General features: G+C 43.8%; 1 protein-coding gene across 2 annotated transcripts in view; it reads right to left on the bottom strand.

Annotated features, from left to right (window-relative positions):
• Positions 1-5,856: 5,856 nt before the first annotated feature.
• CYB5D2 (cytochrome b5 domain containing 2) overlaps positions 5,857-20,333 on the bottom strand; it is a 34,862-nt gene continuing 20,385 nt past the window's right edge. The window contains exons 3-5 of one of the 2 annotated variants that reach the window (XM_069226692.1): positions 11,933-12,119; positions 7,449-7,643; positions 5,857-7,042 (exon numbers count right to left, since the gene is read on the bottom strand). In XM_069226692.1, the coding sequence (XP_069082793.1) occupies position 7,042; positions 7,449-7,643; positions 11,933-12,119 (383 nt within the window). In that variant the 3' untranslated portion in view covers positions 5,857-7,041. Of the gene's footprint in view, positions 7,043-7,082; positions 7,644-11,932; positions 12,120-20,333 lie in introns of those variants that run through there. The other variant, XM_069226691.1, reaches the window with a different exon arrangement.

Raw genomic sequence — 20,333 nt, 5'->3', positions numbered from 1 at the left:
GCGCTACAGTACACCACCCTATGATACTGTACTCTGTACTGCTGAATTCTGTGCCCATGCACTCTACGCCACTCGACTCTGTATAACTCTACTCTACGCCACCGCAGTCTGCGGCACTCCAATCTAAGGCACCAGCCACGGCCCATCCTTTAGAACGGAGGCCCCCCTGCCCCCCCCCCCCACCTTTTGCTCCTCATAAAGAGTGCCGGTCAGGCTGAACAAAGGTCAGCCTGACAGACACTCTTCATGTTCAGGTCAGGCAGTCAGGAGTGAGACATGCATGATTTGCGCAGACTCCTGGCTGCCTGAACTTTGCTGGGCTGAAGAGGTCACAGCTCCTATGGGCGTGACCTCCTCAGCTCAGCAAAGGTGCCTCGAGGCCCTTCTCCCCAGTGACGAGGGGAAGCCTCACAGATTGACTTCGACCTGGGTGCTTCAGATTTAAGCCCTGAAGCACCCAGGGCGAGTGTCAACACCTCGTCACAGAGTGGGGAGGAGTCAGAAGTCTCACTGACCCCATCCCACTCTGTGACGAAGTTGGGACTACTGTCTTCCCGCACTGGATGACCAGGTCAGCCAGTGAGGGAAGGCCGCAGTCCCAACCCTCCTGGGACCTCCGAGCTGAAGGTAAGTGTGTGTGTGTGTGTTTTTTAAATGAATGTTTGGTGCATGCATGTATGTTTGAATGTTGATGAGTCTTGTGAATGGATGTGCGTGCATGTGTGAATGAATGAGTGTGAGTGTGCTTCCCGCCCGCCCCCTCCCTCCTAAAATTACTGGCCGCCACTGTAAGGCACTGCACTGTTCGGCAGTATACTCTACTCTGCTCTCCTATATGCAACTCTACTCTGTACCACTGCACTCTGCGCCATTCTACTCTACTCTGCACCACTGCAGTCAATGCCACTTCACTCTGCACTACTGCATTTTACATCAATGCACCCTCTGCCACTCTACTCTACATAATTCATCCCTATGCTATTGCATTCTGCAGCACTCCACTCTATGCCACTACACTCTCTACCACTCTATGCCAGTGCCGTTCTATGGCACTGCACTCTGCACCACTCCACTAAGCACCACTCTAATCTACGCCACTGCATTCTACGTTGTAACATTGTACGCTGCTAAATTCTATGCTGCTGCACTCTAAGCCACTGCACACCACTCCACTAAACTCTGTGCCAATGCAGTTTACGTCACTCTACACCCCTGCACTCTACGCTACAACACTTCACTCTACGCTGCACTTCTGCATTCTATATCAATGCATTCTACGCCACTCCACATTGCATCACTCCACTCTAAGCCACTGCACTCTGCCACACTCTGTTGCAATGCAGTTTATGCCACTCTACACCCCTGAATGTACACCACTCCACATCACTGAACTCTTTGACACTCTACTCTGCACTACTGCATTCTATGCCAATGCACTCTATGCCATTTTACGTCACTGCACTCTACGCCACTATACTTTGCAACACTCTGTGACAATTCAGTTTGTCAATCCACACCACTGCACTATATGACACTCTATTCTGCACCACTGCACTCTATGACAATCTACTGTATGCCCCTGCACTGTACGCCAATGCACTCCATGCCACTCTACACCACTGCACTCTATGACACTCTATTCTGCAACACTGCACTCTATGCCACTTCACATTGCATCACTCCACTCTATGCCACTGTACTCCACGGCACTATACTCTACTCTGCACTACACCTCGCTACACTACTGCACTCTATGATACTGTACTGCTGAATTCTATGCCAATGCACTCCAGGCCACTTCACTCTGTATAACTCCACTCTACGCCACTGCACTCTACTCTAAGGCACTGCACTGTATGGCAGTATACTCTACTCTTCACCAGTGCAGTCTGCGCCGCTGTACTTTACGCCATTCTACTCTTCTCTGCACTCTATGCCACTCTATTCTGCACCACTGCACTCTATGCCACTGTACTCTATGTCATTTTACTCTAATCTACACCACTTCACTCTATGTCACAGCACTCTAGGCCACTATACCCTTCAAGACTCTACCCCAATGCACTTCACAGCAGTTCAGTCTAGTATCCATCACTGTACACAACTCTATTCTGCACCACTGCACTCTACTCAGTGCCACTGCCCTGTAAGCCACTCTACTCAACACCACTTTACTGTACACCAGTGCACTCTATGCCAATGCACTCCACATCACTGCACTCTACGACACTGTACTCTGCAACACTGCACTCTATACCACTCTACTCTGCATCACTCCACTCTACACCATTGCACTCTACACCAGTCCACTCTACTCCTCTCTATGCAACTCTGCTCTATGCTATTCTGATACGTGACTCTATATGCCACTCCACTCTACTCCACTCTTCGCCATTCCACTCCACAACACTCCATGCCAATCTCCTCTACGAGACTAACTTTTAGCTACGCTGAACAGCAGTGACGCTGGTGTACAACATGGCTAAAACACATTGGCAAAGCCAATAGCTATTGAATAGGTGAGACCTATTGGCTTTGCCAATGCTCGCCACTTATCTACTATGGTGGTAGCATGACTTCAAGAAACTCACCTTACATTGGAGCCTAGGTCTGACTGTAATTGTTGGTCTGTATTGTTTCCTAAGCAAATCATAGCATTTTTAAGAAACTCTCTGCCCTGATTATGACACCACCCCATTACAATATAAGGGGGTCGAAATATTGATAAGATATTCCACACACTGCAACTTAAAATGATTATGGCATACATGCTATTGGAACTGTTACTAATGCGCTGTTTGTTCAAATTTTAATTTTATTCACCTTTGCATTACTATTTACTATGCCACATGCACTCCTCCCTTTACACTATCTATTGTTCTACTACTATCCAGCTGCACAAACATTACAAACTTTTTATTACAAACTTAAAAAGAAATAATATGATATAATTGTTCTTCATTATCTAACACATGCCTCAGTGGGTTTATAGCACAGATTTATGTTGTTGATTACACAGTTACTTAAAATTAATTCCAAAGATCTTAAATGGTTTCTATGTAGAACAAAATCCCATTACGGCAGCTAAGTTCTGGGCACAAGATAAAAAGTTGTGGCTTATCCCACTTGTCTTATCTTCAGGACACTTCTTCCAGAGTACTCTCAGTTCCACCATGCACACTATGTAGTTCCTTTGGCTCTCCTACAATGTGTCTGTTTCTTTTTCTGGGAAACCTTACCTTGATGTATAGAGGGTCCAGAAACTAGAGTCATTCCATCACAGCCGACCAGAAACATAATACAACACTCAGTGGTCCAAACCAAAGGTAGCAATAAATCTGTCCTTTCCCCAAACTGATCACTAAGCATGACCACCATTTTTCCTTAGCTTTACTGACTACTTTGCTCCGTCTTCGCTCCAATGATGGTCTTACTCTAAATTAGGTGCTTTTAACTCTCACATCCCCTTATACTATCCCCAAAAATTATTTACATGAAAGTCACCAAGCCCTCCTGATAATATCTTGACCCAAAATGATAACAATAATCTTTACAAATGTTGCAGTCCCTCACTTCGGATTGAAATCCTTTTAACACGAGTGTTCACTAATGATCATATGGCTGACACTAGGCAAAAGTCTGCTCACCTGTCTCATACACAACTATGGTACCAGACCGATTCAGCAAACTGTCCGCAATGCGCTTGATACACATGGTTCATGACAGGTATACCAATATCAGTAGTCCATGTGCACACTATTCTCTCCCATTGTTTTTATGCAGAAGAGCTGTCATTATGAGATCTGTGCAAACTTTAATTCCCCCATTGTAGCCTTCCTGTGCATTTTGTCAGTCTTCGAATATACAAATAATCTAGTTGGAAAGGGTAGGATCTGACCAGGATATAAAGGTGGAGGCTGAAAAAGAGCGATAGGATACAATGTCAAATTGCATTTTCACAATATGTGTACTGTCCGAAAAAAAAGTGCCCTCCACACCATCCCAGCACATCACTGTCTTTAGTCAGACTGTAGTACCATCTATGATAATTCTGCAAATGGGTCTCTTTCGCCTGTGTGTGTGTGTCAAAGTTAATGGCTCTCTTTGCTATTCTTTCTCTGAGTTCCTGATGAATACTTCTGTCTTATGGTGTCGCCCATACTCTCTTGGACCAACTTTCTTGTTCCTTCCCAACAGTTAGAAACCTATATAAGTCTGAACCAGTTTACTGCCCCTCTAGTGCGACATGCAGGTCCTTTTAGATCCTGGAATGCCAGTGCTTAATTCGAGCCGGTGGTTTCCGGAGCGGGGCACCGGCACCTACTTTTGGGGGGCCGGCACTTATTTTTCTGTATCAAACAATTACTACGAGCAAAAGACACTAATGACAAAGACGGAGAAAGAGGAACACGAAAAAGCGTCACAAAGGGAGAAACCTGCGCGAGTGAGCTGAAGGGGCAGGGAGTGTCTATAAATGGATTAAAGAGGCCCAGGATGGCTTCAGGATTACGCCGCCTCAGTATTCCGTGATCACACATTTAATTGCAGCAGCCGCGTTTAGGAGGAAAGCTTTGGGCACGCGGCACGTTTTCATTTACAAATTAAGCACTGTTGAAAGTTGTCGTGTGGCCCCTTTCCTGATTGTTGGGTTTAGTATCGCGTTTAAGATCTTAAAGTACCCCAAACTGCCTGCATCTGGCAAATAAAAAACACGCTCACCTAGACGTACGTATTTATTTTCACACTTAGTGAACATATCATGTAGCTCGGCGCAGCCCCATCCTCCCAATGCTTAAAGCCAACGCGACTGAGCCCTGGTTATGAAGGTTGCGGGGAGGATGTGAGTTCCTGCATTCATTGCCAAGGCACGCCACGCCAGAAGATTCACCAGTCTTATCAGATGGGTTTATATAATATATCACTATGTTTCAACCTAGGCAGCCACAACTCTCCCACAGAGATAGAGGGATTGCACTCAATGGAGCCCACACAAATGCTATACAGGTATTCTGAACACCTTACCAGATGACTGTCACCGGGGGTAATCCGGTGCAAGAGACTGGCCTTGTCACTACTGGCGGCGCTGTTTCACGTGATAGCGCTGCCACAGGCCCCGCCTCCGCGCCCCATGAAACATTAGATTATTTAAGAAACTAGACGGAGCATTGAGATTGAGGTTCTGCTGACAGCGTGCAGAAGGGTGTATGGTGCGCCTGGGTTGTGAGGCAAGAACGGGATGGTGAAGACGGAAGGGGGGTCTGTGGGAGGCAGCTGGAGTAAAGCGAGTCCGGGGAAGGTGCCCCTTCCCTGCTGCTGCAGAGCTGAGGGATGAAGAAGCTGTACACACCGAATACTGGCCATCCCTACGGAGATCTTTACGGTCGCAGTATAGGAACCTTCCCCTCCCGCAGTAGCCCTTACAAAACTACAGACACGTACCTTCCAAATAAAAGACGGTATTATGAAGCAGCCACTGACACCGAGATAGATGGGCAGGATCAGACGTAATACCATCTTCAAAGATAAAATTAGATTACATGATGGGGTGACGTCATGACATTGTTCAAAAACATTGGAACTGGAAAGTAAAAATGTGGTCATAAAAAATACTGGAAACAAAAATATCAGCATGAAAGGTATATAATACCGGCAAAGGATGAGGAAATAAGGGTAACGTGACCTAAATATATGCATACACATACACAAAAAAGTATATGTAAATGTGTAAACATGCACAAACATATGTGTTTATATGTATGCACATACAACTCGGAAACACTGTGTGTACACACACTAACACACACACAAAAATACAACCAAACAACACAAAGTCGTAAATGAAGCAACACTGCCATCTACGAGAAATAAAAATTACATTTATATCTGATGCAAAGGTTTAACCGAAAATACATTGTACAATACAATTCAAAATAGAAACAGGTAATTAATTGCTTCAGTATTAATCTATCGAGTGTGAAAGTAATGAATTACACCCCTTGGGTTGGCGGACTCCCAGACATTCGGATCCCTACAGGTGAGCCATGCACTGCACTCATGCATCTGAGAGAGGTGGGGGGACAGTAGACGTATCACCAGTATGTAGAGGCTCATTGACATAACATATAGTCTAACAGTGGGGTCTAGCACATATATGGCCCGGATGACCTAAAATCAAGAAAGAATTAAAAGGTCCGAGGAGACATTGGAAAAGAGATTTGAGGGAAACTGGAGAAGAGGCAAGGGTAGACACTGGTGTACCCACTAGAGGTGTCACTAAGATCAAAGTTCTGATTGATAGAATTTAAGACCCTACATTGGGTCTAGTAGACGAGGGTCTAGATCAAGAAATATAACAGGCAAGAAGAGAAACATTCCCGAGAGGCCTTGGACAACAGGGCACCTTTATGCAGTGTGGAATCGCCCAATAAGTTGTTATGGGGCCGACAGTCGGGGGTTGAAATGGAGAAGTTGTTATGGGTGTGGTTGGCCCTTCAGGAATACATAGTATTTACTGTGAATAAGGGGAACACAAGAGTGAACTGGGTATCAGGCGCTGTTTGACAATCAAGGCCTAAAAATAGCGAAGAGGAAGTTGTGCAAAACGGGCAAGAACCGATGAAGATGGGGGAACAGAGAAGCTGCTTGAACTGGTGTCAGGCAGAAATAGTGGTGTACATAGCACGAGGCTGCTCAAACCATTTGGGAAGATATGGAAGTCATGGGTGGGGCACCGAGGACAGACCTATTAGCATTGCCAATGCTTTTTTATTGTATACAGCGAATCAAACTCACCAATCAGGAACTGATGATGCGGTACATATATACGATTTTGTGACGTTTTATAAATATTATGCTATCGCTTATAAGGACTGAAAAGTCTCAAACTTGATTTATAACAATAAAAAAGTGCATCAACGAGATAAAACAGCACAAAACTGAACACGCTCTAAACGCCTGTGAACGATTATGACAGTACTTTTATCTTCGTTTGGACTGCTTAGTATTAACAGGGCCCCGATATCTTTTGTCTGGAGACTTCATTCTGAAATAAATGTTGAAAATGAAATTCAGTTTAATAGGGCTTCAATACCATATACTTTTTATTTATCTCTTTTAGTGGAAAAAATCATATGTACAATATCATGAATACCCCACACCTTCCATAGGCATTATAGTCAAATGCAGCATTTAGTCAACACCTCATCTCATTAAAAAATAAATAAAAATCGAAATGTCCCTGTACCCATCCCATCCACCCTCAAAGATACATAGTTCATTAGCAGCACCATTAGCTTTCTTGCACCTGATAAGTAACACAAAACCCCACAGCGTCCGAGGCAGGATTGTTCTGCAGACGTCACAAAGGCCTTTGCTTCCATGCAGCATCCTGAATGTTCTAGAAGGACAGGCTCGCGGCAGCCTGGCTGCCTCAGCCTTTCAGCACGCACCACTCGTAGAGCGCGTGGCAGCCCTCGTACTCCTGCAGAGTCGGCTCATCCAGGTCCCCTCTGTCGCTGTGTTCTGCAGGCTCGAGGTGTCCGGTGGGAGGCCCGGTGGTCCGCACACAGACGCAGCGATGGTTTTTGGCACCAGGTTTGTACAGTTTTCTAGGCACTCCAACCCAGTCTCTCTCCACTCCTCCACTGAGAAAACAGAAGGCAGTCAGGGGTCAGCACAGAAAGTACCTGTTTGGAATACTCATTAGGTAGAGCCTGAAAAGGTGTATACCATGTCCTTAATCTGAGTAAGGCATGTACTGGGCAGTTAGACCACGTGTTGCCTTTGAAGTTGTAACTTTAAAACATGGGACGAGGCGCTCGTGTTAATTGCACATGATGGCACTGAATTGAGCATCGTTTTTATGTGCTTCATTGCCCACCACCTGCAAATCAGGTAACTACGCCAGTCATACGGATCTGCGTTTGTTCACTGTCAACGGCGTAAAATGAAGACAATTTCGAATGTAAATATACACGTTGTCCTGGTGCGAAACAATTTATTATGTGGAAGGGACCGCAGGGCTGGTGAGTACATTCATTCACAGAAATAGGCAGGTGTAACGCTTTATGAAATTTCTGGTGTTATAGGTTTTACACCTCCTGTGAAACAGAATGTTTTAAACACCAAAAAAGGATATTCGGTAGTGTGGAATCTGTAGTAATTATAGAGTGGATGATCTCAATGCTTACCCAAGATGGTAAGAAAGCTAGGGACCTTGGCCATGGAATGCTCGGTGCATGATGACCATTCCTTTACAGAGGACTATTTTAACCACAGGAAATTTCTCAAAAAGGTTCAGATCAGCAGCACATGTACAACAAATATTTCCTGCTGTTGCCCCTTAAAATTCAGCAGGGGGATTAATCGCAGGCTTGTTAAGCCTAGATTTTTGGCATTAACAGCAAACTCCCTGCACTACTGTCTCTGCAAGAGGCGACCGCAGTCACAGATCTATGTTCTTGCTTTTCTCTGCAGGCTCACAAGGGTTATTGCACTTATCTTGGGAGGGTGAAGCACGGGTAACCGTCTATATGCTGCGCTACTAGCAGTTGTTACAGTTGAGCAAAATCATACCAGCAGCAGAAGCAGGTGCACTTTGACCCCATGATAACATTACAGGGAGTGACATCACTGTAGCATCTTATCGTTTGGTGACATACTCAAAGGAGATAATGCTTCTTTGCAATATGCTTAAAATTAACATAACTACAAAACTCACTAACTACTACTGTTTAATGTTTGCACAATTTTCCAGTCCAGCCACTGATTCAGTTTGACAATTGTCAGTACGCAAAGATGAGCCTTTTTCTGCACGAGAAGTTAGAGATTTAAATAGGAACCAGTGCTTTGTGATACATATAACCTAGCACTCTACCCTCTAACTAGATCACATACTTCATGTGTCAGGTTTGTCTGATGATGTTCTATAGTTTATGGCTGCAAGTACCAGTAGGAAGTTAAATGCCTTAGAAAGACAGCTTTGGGGTGAGCTTTGGGGTTTTAATAACTTTATTGTTATACTAATTGTCCAATAAGGGGACACCAACAATGGGCATAAAACACCTTAATTTCATATCTAACGATGAAGGGCATTCACAAATGTTTGCTTTAAGCAAATCTTTTTTTAAAAACAAAAGAAATTAAAGTAACAGAAAAGGGTAACACAGCAGCAAGGGGAACAGAGCAGTGGGTGGAGTACTCAGGTAAGAGCTTTTCCCGAGCATGGGTTCAAAGCCTGGTCATACCGACTAGATGATATTAAAATTGCCCTTTCACACATATTCTTCTATCATTTATGTAAAACATACCCATTTGGGAATCTTCAGTAAAATATCACTGTTGTATGCTGTTTACAGAAAAGTGTAAGTTACACATAAAATTGTAATACATGTGTGAGGATAATGTTATTTGTACATTACAATGAAGTAAAATTCAACTGGGACTAGTAAAGCCAGTATCCTGGGAAGACAATCTGCTGTGGACAGGAAAAGGCATTATTTTAGGACATGCACAAACATTTAGGCATTCACTTTCACCACTTGTCTAAACATCTACCTTGCACCCAAATGGATTTGGCATAAGCAGTAGAGAAAACGTGGGCAACAGCTCTAATCTGCCAAATTGTGTCTGGATGTGTGTAAGAAGGGATGCCACTCATGTTAAAAAAAAAAATTCTTCCCAGAGGGAATAAATAGCAATTTAGTTTTTAAATAATCAGCATTTTTCCTAAATTTAGGAATACCTAATTTGAAGCATGCACAAATTAAGCCTATGCAGGATTAGAAAAATGTGGGTAATTCACCATTGTATACAAAGATGCAACAGTACATTACAAAATGGGTATGTTTTGCTTAAACCACATGGGAATGTAGGTGCATGCTCAAAAACGGCATACATGTTGCAATTGCATAAGTATAAATTGCACACTGTGTAGTTTACATGTTCAATTCAGTGTAAGTGTGCTTCAAAGAATGCATCGACAACAATGCACACAGCTATAAGGAGCTCTTTAACATTGTGAAGAAACTCTCCAACCCTGGTTCCAACACCAACGACATCCGCCATTGCAGGACCTCTGCAACTCCCTAGCCACCTTCTTCTACCGCAAGATCGCAGATATCCATAACAGCTTCATTACCCAGACCCCGTCAACCACCAACACCTCACACTCACCGCCCCCCAGCCACACCAACCTCCTGCTCTCCTGGACCCACGTCAACGACGACGACACCACCATCAAAATCATGAATACCATCCACTCCGGTTCACCATCCGACCCCTGCCCTCACCACATATTCAACAAAGCAAGCTCTGTCATCGCACCCCAACTCCGGAAGATCACCAACAGCTCCTACGAGACCGCCACCTTCCCGGAGAGCTGGAAACATGCCGAGATCAACGCCCTCCTCAAGAAACCCAAAGCAGACCCAAAGGGCCTTAAGAACTTCCGGCCCATCTCCCTGCTCCCCTTCCCAGCAAGTCATAGAAGATTGTCAACAGACAACTGATTTGAGGAGAACAACACTCTGAACTCGTCCCAATCCGGATATTGCAGCAACCACAGCATCGAAACTGCCCTCATCACCGCCACCGACAACATCAGGACCCTACTTGACAACGACAAAACCACAGCCCTCATCCTCCTGGACCTCTCGGCCACCTTCAACACCGTCTGCCACCACACCCTACGCACATGCCTCAACGACGCAGGGATCTGTGACAGCCCTGGACTGGATCACCTCCTTTCTCACCAGCAGAATCCAGAGAATCCGCCTCCCTCCATTCCGCTCTGAAGCCACCAATATCATCTGCGGCATACCCCAAGGGTCATCCCTCAGCCCGACCCTCTTTAACGTTTACATGACACTGCTCGCAAACATCGCCCGATCACATGACCTCAACATCATCTCATAAGCCAATGACACTCAGCTGATCCTCTGCCTCACCAAGGACCCCGCCACCGCTAAAACCAACCTCCACGGAGGAATGAAGGCCATCGCCAAATGGATGAAGAATAGCTGCCTGAAACTGAATTCTGACAAGACTGAAGCCCTCATCCTCGGCTCCACCCCCTCCGCCTGGGACGACTCCTGGTGACTTGCCACACTGAGAACCACACCGACACCCACCGACCACGTACGCAACCTGGGGTTCATCCTGGACTCATCGCTATCAATGACCCAGCAAGTCAATGCCTTCTCTTCCTCCTGCTTCAACACCCTCTGCATGCTTCAGAAGATCTATAGATGGATCCCCACCAGAACCAGAAGGACAGTCACCCAAGCCCTCATAAGCAGCAGACTGGACTACAGCAACGCCCTCTACGCAGGAACCAAGGTCAAGCTCCAGAAAAGACTGCAACGCATACAGAACACCTCGGCACACCTCATCCTGGAAATTCCCTGCCACAGCCACATCGCAGCCACCTGAGAGACCTGCACTGGCTCCCTGTCAACAAGAGAATCACGTTCAAGCTGCTCACCCACACTCACAATGCACTTCACAACGCCGAACCAGAATATCTCAACAGACGACTCAACTTCTACACCCCGACCCGCCAGCTTTGCTCCGCTGACCTTGCCCTCGCCACCATTCCACGCATCCATAGAACGACCGCCGGTGGCAGATCGTTCTCCCACCTCGCTGCCAAGATGTGGAACACCCTTCCTATCCACCTGCGACAGACACAGGACCTTCAGGAGACACCTCAAGACCTGGCTGTTCGAGCAGTAGTAGCAGCATCCCCCCCCCCACAAGAGCATTTTGAGGCCCTCACAGGTGAGTACATAAATGCTATGACTGATTGATTTTTTTAAATGGACCGAAGTACAGATGGTCAGCCCCAATTCTGGATTTCCAGGAGTGTAATTGTAGAACACTAGTGCATGTCCTATGCTGCTTTGCACTCCTAGTATCGTAAACAGAACCTTACCTCTGTTTCGAACACCAGACCCTGGTGCCAGTGCTGGAGGTCCATTCCGAGTTACAAGGTGGAAACTGCTTCTTCTCCTCCTCGCTTTTGGCCTGTTGCTTCAACCCTGCCTCTGCGACTTCATCTGCCACTTTTAGCGCCTCGGTTGCCCTGCCAGACTCATCGTAATACCTTCCTATCAGCTTACCTAATAAATAATGATAGAATAGAATTTTGTATTCTCAGCAACTTCCATTCGCCTACAAGATCCTTTATTTCCACATCACCATACTGGTCCCTCCCCAATCTACATACTCCATGTAACAATATAATGCATCCTTTTAGTAAATGTAACCTGGCATTCTGAAGGGTCGCTAGTCCATACTGAAGAGCTAGATATCTTGAAACCATTTGTTGTTTAATCACACCATCCAGCTGACAAATGTCACTTGGGTCTTACATGCCCTCAAGCTTTACCAAGGCAATGTTTCAAGCATTGGCAAAGCTTGTAGGTTTAACTTTAATTGGTAAAACCACAAACGTGTGGAGACTGTTTTATATCTCTCTGCAATCTGTTTCTTTCAGTGCCTTCTATGCCTGTGCTCAGTCTTTATTCTCTGAACTTTTGGTGCTGTAGGTTGCACAGATACATAGCACAAATAGTCTATATGAATACATCAGCAAATACTGGCTTTGACAATCCTATTTTCTTCATTAAATTATGTGAGGCAGACATCCAGCTGTAAAATAGGTTGGCTGATTGATTAAACCTCAGACCATGTTCCCAAAACACACTGTAACTTCCAAGATTTACGATGCTCTGTAGTTCAGTGACTGATGCAATAGATGCATAAGCTAGAGACATCCACACTGTGCCAATCACCTACCTGGATGTTTGAAAGATGCAATCCTAGAACCACAACTGCTCATACTTGGGGTGTAACAGAGGGGCCTGCTGCCCCTGTGGCGTGGAGGGATTCCCAGCCCAAGGCCACTTAATATCTGTGAGGTATGGGAGACGCAAGGGCCCCTCATCACATTCTGCTTTATGCCACTATCTCCTACAGAAAGTCCTTAGAGGTTACTAGTCTACTTTCTCAGGTTATGAAATCCCTCCACTTAGTGCACCTGGGTCCTGCTGTGCTGTTCACCTCGACTAGTGTGGGGCAATGCTTAGCAGCAGGCAACCAGACTCAGGAGTGTAGCTGGACTCATTTTCACAACGGTATGTCTTTCAGTTTGTGCTTCTGAAATATTGTCTACAGGGGAAGAGACATCTTATCTCAGCTGATGCAGACATACTGTGGACGTCGACACAGAGCAGAGCTCCACAGAGTCACTGCGGTTTGGGGTCCAGTCGAATCTTCCCCCCACTTAATAACACCTGTTATCCACCAGTGAATGTAGTGTGCAGGCGGGGTCCAGGATGGCAGCCACTGAGAAACACTGCACCAGCCCCGACTCGGCTCCTGATGAGGAGTGATCACCACAGAAGCAGCTGACGAGCTTGCCACGCACCATAGGCCTGTAAGAGTATCACAGTTCAATGGCCCTCATCCCTGTCGCACGGCCGCCTCCCAAGGCTGGGTTACTCATCAGCAGAAGAAGCAACTGGTGAACCTTGTCTGGAGGGGTATGGTGTGGAGGGCTTGTCCGGGGTTATGGGAGGTTTCTACTGCTTTTTGCAGGCGAGGCCGATGGGCATACCCAGTGCAGCTTGCGGTCCATGCAAAGGCTGGTTGCCGCTATTGTCCAGTGTGTACATAAAGTAGTAATTATTTTTGTGAGCATTTTGAGTAAGCTCTGCCACTAATTTCAAAATCATCTAAAAGTCACACTAAAAATAAAGATCAAAGAGTATAAGGGGCAAAGGATGCAGAAATAAAAACTGGGGATTAAAAAACCCTATTGGGATCATTACTCTACTAATTTCCATTAAAGTATTACAGCTGGTTTATTTTGACGATATGTTGGCTACAAAATTACGATCCTGCACAAAAACAAAATCTAACCCTTTAAGCAACAAATCCTGTCATGTTGGTGTTCTGAAGTATCCTGCTCCAACTCGACTATTTTTTTCAGAAAGAGGGGGAGGGAAGACTCTCCAGCTACAAACGAGTTTCAATCTGATAAATAGGAAGATACAAGGATGATCATTTGAAAGAAAAGTCTCCTATAGTATATCCTAATGAAAGTATTGGAGTAATTCACCAACAGGTTCTTCCACCCAAAAATTCCTACAGGAATAAGTAATTGCCTGCAACTCCACAATCTGCCAACACAACCACTATGCCCGCTCAAGTCCCACAGGCAGTTTTTGCATCTCAAGCAATTGTGGACTACACTCAGCCTGATATTGGTGTGGCGTCTCAATTGAGGGTGGAGTCTAAGCAGCCTAATCACCTAATGCTACTCCTGAAATGCCAGAAAACCAGTTTTGCCGCTTTTTAGCAGCACGCCTAGCTCAAAAATAACAAATCTTCTTGACTGCTCTTTTGCTCCAGATTTAAACAGTCATACTGCATGTAATCTTCCTGGCGTTGACATTCAAGTCTTGCAGTCTGTTTTGTCTATGGAAATAATTATTTCCTCAGTGTTACTGCTTTAAGAAAGACCCTTGAGTAATTGTGATTTAAAATATATGAAATGGAATTCCAAGGGAGTTATCACCAATGATTTGGGCACTCAAACTCACTTTATGGACTGCAAGAGAAAAGAGAGAAAAAGTGCAAGTACAAGAGTGATGTAATTAGTACTTTTTAGTTAAGAAATGTATTCAAATAATCAGTTCAGGAAAAAGTGACTGAAATTGTTTCTCTCACCTTAGACTTTATAATCTGTTTGATAACCAGGCAATTAATAGGTCATTTTTTAGGTCGAGCCTAGACAGCGCATGCGCTGTCGCTTAGCGACCTGTTGTTGATAGAGTTGTGGGCTTACATACCACCCATCTTTTTCAATTGGCTGCTTCCATTGTCACTCTTTTATTTCTGCTTCCCATTTGATGATGGCATGCATTAGTCATGCCTTTTCCTGTTTTTACTCCTCCCCGAGCGCAGCGACCAAGTACTCAGTCAATACGCTGTTCATTTTTACAGCATGTGTTTTGGACCTACTTCGTTTCTACGCCCGGGGCGCTCAGAGCAGGCGGCATGCAAGGCAAGTGGGTGCCGTGCACAGTACTGCTTCCAAGCAGCCAGCCATGCTGCCAACATGGCCAAAGGTGCACTTTCAGTCTTTCTCTAAGACTTTTTTAAAATCAGGCTAGAAGGTTTCTTTTCTCCTGGACCCTACGTGCAGGGGATGGGAGCGAGGAGCGCTGCACGGCTTCTGAAGGGGGAGGGCGGAGCGCGGAGCAAGAACAGAATCCGCCTTTTGGGAATTTGCCTCGCGCTTTTTGTTTTTCAAATGTTTGTTGCTTTAGATGTCTATGTTTCTTTGGGATGTTTGTTTTGGCATCTGAAGCAACAACATTTGAGTAACAAAAAGCACGAGTGGATTGGTTACATTGCATCGCGCTTCGCTCCCCTCCCCCGCACGTAGGCTCCTGGAGAAAAGAAACCTCCAGCCTGATTTAAAAAAAAATAGCCTAGTTTCATCAGCATTTTGTGTTGTGTAGGAGGAGTGGAGCCTGGAGGTCATCGAGCTGCATAAACGGTGCCTTTCCGGGGCCGCTGTTAATATTACGAGAAGCGACTGGCAAGCCGCGGTGCTGCATTTATCTTTTAAGTTGTAAAGACAGAGGCAGTGTCCGCAGAGAGATCTGCTTATCTGTGTGTAGAGAACGCCTGCCTCCTCCCACTGGCCTTGTGATCAGAGATGGGTTGCCTTGCTCAGACAGAGAACATTTCAGGCTTCTAGCAAATACATGTCACATTTACGCAGTTCACATTGTTCGTACAAAGGTTTCACAAATAAACTGTTTGAGTGTACACGAGAACTAGGTCTACGTCTCAGGCGTTAATGTTTAGATGCCCTAAAGCACCTTTGCTTTGACTGAGATTATCTTCCCATCTAGCTTTACGTTAGCACTCTGTCACCTACACACGTTCTAAAGCCCCTTACTTGCTTAATGTTCCTCTTCCTCCTCTGCCATTTTAATCCCAGAGCCTGTTTGACGTGTTTATTCCTTCCATGTAACTTGTTTTCATTTAGTTCACCATGACCCCAAAAGAACTGTGATTTCCCCTATATGAGCTCGTTCAGCCCTGTTACTAGCTCTTTGCCGGGTTCCCTCTGACTTTACCAGCAGCTCCAAATCTTCCTGGTGGTTCTGATTTTCTTTAATTTTTTTGCCATTTCTTCCAATTTTAAACTGCTGCATCAGTTCACACCACTTAAACGTTAACAGCGCTAACTCGATCGAAGGTTTGGAGCACTTTATCAGCAATCCTTATTGTACCAGAGCCTTTAAAACACATGCCTGTCCTACTCTCTTTGATAAGTAACACAGCTCTCAAACTTACCTGCTTTGAATTTTGTGAGTGCCATTTTCCTGCGAGGTTTGTTTAGCAGAGAGAGGAGGGATTTCGGCACTCCACAATGTAAGAGATTGGGTCACGCATGTCTACTTTCATCTTCAACAATTAATTTGCATGTGGAAAAGAAATCATTCTATACAGTGTGTGCTGTCGGCCAGCATATTAGTGTTTCATGCACGCAGCCTAGAGTTGTTAGCAAAGGCTGCTTCAGGGAAGTTTAACTTCCTGAGAGTTGTGCATGGTGAAGATTTACTGCATTATCCCAGCATGGCAGAGGCAAGCATCCCCAGACTTCTGGCTTTTGAGACAGTGCGGTTCTCGGTGTGCACTGCAGTCGTGACTGTGACCACATGTTCGGTGTTGACACTGCAAGTACAAATGAAAAACCTTTGCCACAGGTTTTATCATTATGCACACAGCAGAAATGAGAAAATACAGAAGTCCAAACCGTCTCTGCAAATGTCATGACCCACAAAAGGAGCCTAGTTGCAAAAAACATTTAGTGCACCTCCTAGAAACTTTTAATTCTCTGCAATACAGTTACACTTGTACCAAATAATAATATTTACAAAAAGATAATGACAATGCTTACATTTTTTTCAGGAGATAGAGGAAGAAGGTTAATGGAAGTGCTTTACTTATAAGCAGGGCCCCTGGAATTATGAGGCCGAGAGGACCAAATTATGCGGCAGGGTTGACCAATTTAAGTGGCAAGAAAAGTCCAGTTATGCATTTACAAGGCTAATAGCTCTAACTCAAACAAATGCGAGACCTATTGCATTGCAAATGCTTGTGTTTAAATGCTTCTTGGCAATAGAAACACTAAATCTAGAAAGGAGCAGCAATATTGTGTCTGTAACCATCTTAAAGTATGGTGATACCCTGCATTCTAGCTTATCTTTCCGACCTCTGATGGTTGCCACCTTGTCCTTGCAAGTTATGATTATTTCCTGTGCAGAGACATTGATGTTATCCCTTTCTATACAACTGAGAGAGGGATTCGGAGTCCTAACAGTACTAGAGAGTATATTCTTTAAATTGAGCTGACCAGGGACATCTGTATGTCCCAAGAAGAATTAATAAACAGTGTGGAGGCAACCATAGTAAATTTTGGCATATCTGACAGATTTGCGTCAGTGCTATCACAAGACACATGTTCTTAGTCTCCCTTAGAGACTGTGGACCCTGTCAATTGAAGTTGGTTAACGCAAACTCTATATTATAATCACCTGTCTGTTCAACTAAATCATTGTCAGTTTTATCACAGAGTTCAAGCTCATCTCCTGGAATATGGTTCGTAATACAAAGGGATATAAGAAACTGGACATTCTTGTGAGTATTGGGCTGATACCAGCATGCAGAAGACCCAGAGTCTCCATGACATTCATCCAGATAAATATTTTTTCTATAGCTACCCTATGAAAGGTTCCAAAAAAGGGCATACAAGTGAGGGGATTTCTATATCATTGAGCACAAACCTAATTTGGCTATATTGTTTTACTCATGCGTCTAATCCGGCACAATGCATTTATACATTATTAGTAGTAAATTCATATATCCCTCCTAATTCAAAGAATCACGTTCTGGCAAAAATTATTAGTTTATTTTGTTGCATAGATTATTGATCGGGAGCAATGTCATGGTAGGGGGCTTGAATGCTAAGGTGTCAAATCATGCAGTGGAAGTGGTTTCCGATCCAGAAAGAAAGGAAGTATTGAATATCCCAGGTCCCTCTTTTCCTTCTGAAAATAAAGCAGATGCTCAAGCTAAATCACTGCTTGAATTTGTGACAGAAAATGATTGTGCAATTGTTAACAATAGAATTAATAATTATATTCCTGCCCACTGTACGCAAAGTTGTAATTCAGGTTCCTCTATCATTGATTATTTTGTCAGATCTAAGGTTTATCGATAATGATTTAGGTGACCACAAGATTTATCTTTATTCATTGAAGTGCCATTATTTCAATCCCCCGTATGATATGTGAAAAGAGTTCCGGTTTCGATGAATAAATCCAACGGTCGCGCATTCTGGGGTATAGGAAAAGTAGTGGCCTTAAGCATGGTTCTAGTAAAGGCGATTGATAATATAACCAGCTCAAATATAAACATCTTACAAAAGTTAGAATTATATATGGATTGTTTGGGAAAGAAGCTGATAGGTATTGATTGAACAGAAGATTCTGCGAAAGAAAGTTAATTGGATTGAACGTAAATTGTCCAGGAGAATTAATCATTTGACCAGGCATCAATTTCAAATTCTCTCTAATGAGAGGGGTAAAATGATCTTTTTTTTTAACTAAAAAAATGGTTTAGACCTAGAGCTTTAACAATAAAAATTACTGCACACCAAAAATGGATTTCTCTTAGGCACTCTGTTGGCTGCAAATAATCCGATAAAGTTTTGGAAAGTGATTGTGGAAGCTTGTGTAACCAGACAAGAGGCCTACGTCATCCTAGTGAGGAAGTATGGGTGAAAAATATCAATATTACTGCTCCCTCAGTGAGGTTTCACCCTGTAACATTACTATTACTATTACTTCTGATGACTATGGCGCTCGCTCTGCTGCCCTGATTAAGAGCTTTATTTTAAAGTGTAGAACTTCCAATGCCATGGGCCTGGATGAAATCCCCATCTCTGTCATAAAAAGGGACATGGGATTTGCATATGGCATGGTCCAAACTTGGGTGGCATGGCGAGCAAAAGAACGACGGATTAAACCCAGATCTGTGACTGGGGGTGAGTGTTTGCATTGTTCAGCACTCCGTCCATCATCCTTTTGTGTTGATCTTGGGAAATTACACCACACGACCATTGTGTAGACAAAATCACAGAAAATCATATGACATGAAATGATGGCATGATCCTGTGGCTTCTGACCTAGATGATGTCACTCAACATAAATGCCATGGCTGTAGCCAGCATAAATCTTCCTAATGCTGATTCAGTTAGTTAACTTCTTAAAATATTTTTAAGAAATACCAGCAACGGGTTGATTTTAAAACCTGAAACATTATTCTTATTCCCTTTTTCAGACATTAGTAGAGGCAACTTTCAGAAGCACAAAATAAAATCCAAATTTCAATATGGCAAAAAATAAAACTACTTTAAATAAAAGTTTGTCTTTATGTGCAGCTGAAAGGAAAGGAATTCGCAATACAAGCTTGGAATACAAGGTTATCCTATCTAATCGTAGGCCTGCGGAAAGGGAAAAAAGCCATAGAAAAGGGTAATTAAAATTGGTTGGCATCTTAAAACTAGTACCCTACTGCCTAAATTGGTAGGGCTGACAAGTATGAGGAGATTTTAATTAAGTGAAACCTTCTCCAGAGAAGGCTACAGTGTCAGCCTTCCGTGGTATCAGTCATTAGCGGTATTACAGTGCTAATGTTAATATAACAGTGCCTAGAGTTAGGAGTCACAGTGTTGTTGGATGCTAGTGTATTTGCCAGTTTGGTCAATGTTTTAATGATCTCCAACTACACACTAACTGCTGCCACTATGTTCTTGGAGTAAAACGTTTTTTAGATGCAGTTACTAAATAATTATCTGTTTCATTTATTTTACATACAATACAATTTTATTCATTGAGGCGCCCTGTTTTTTTTTAAAAAGGATATTTTCTTTTTCAGCTCTAGGCAAAACTATTTACATAATGAAAATTTAGGTTTTAAAGATTCAGGGCCTTTAGAGATATCCTGTCACCTGAAATCTAAATCCCATAGAAGATAATAGGATTTAGATTTTGGTGGACAGGATATCTGTCACCGGTGTGACCGAGTAACCCATCTGCTGAGTTCTAAATCAGGCTCTTAGTTTTCAGACTATTTCGTCTCTAGCGAGACCCAGGAGATTATTAAATGTATTAATTTATTAGCCAGTCCAAGTTCATCCTTTACATTGACTACTTGGATGCTAAAGTCATCAAGGCTTTTTCTTA

Source organism: Pleurodeles waltl, chromosome 3_2, assembly GCF_031143425.1.
Source record: "Pleurodeles waltl isolate 20211129_DDA chromosome 3_2, aPleWal1.hap1.20221129, whole genome shotgun sequence".
Lineage (NCBI taxonomy): Eukaryota > Metazoa > Chordata > Amphibia > Caudata > Salamandridae > Pleurodeles > Pleurodeles waltl.
This window is presented reverse-complemented; position numbering and strand designations above follow the sequence as displayed.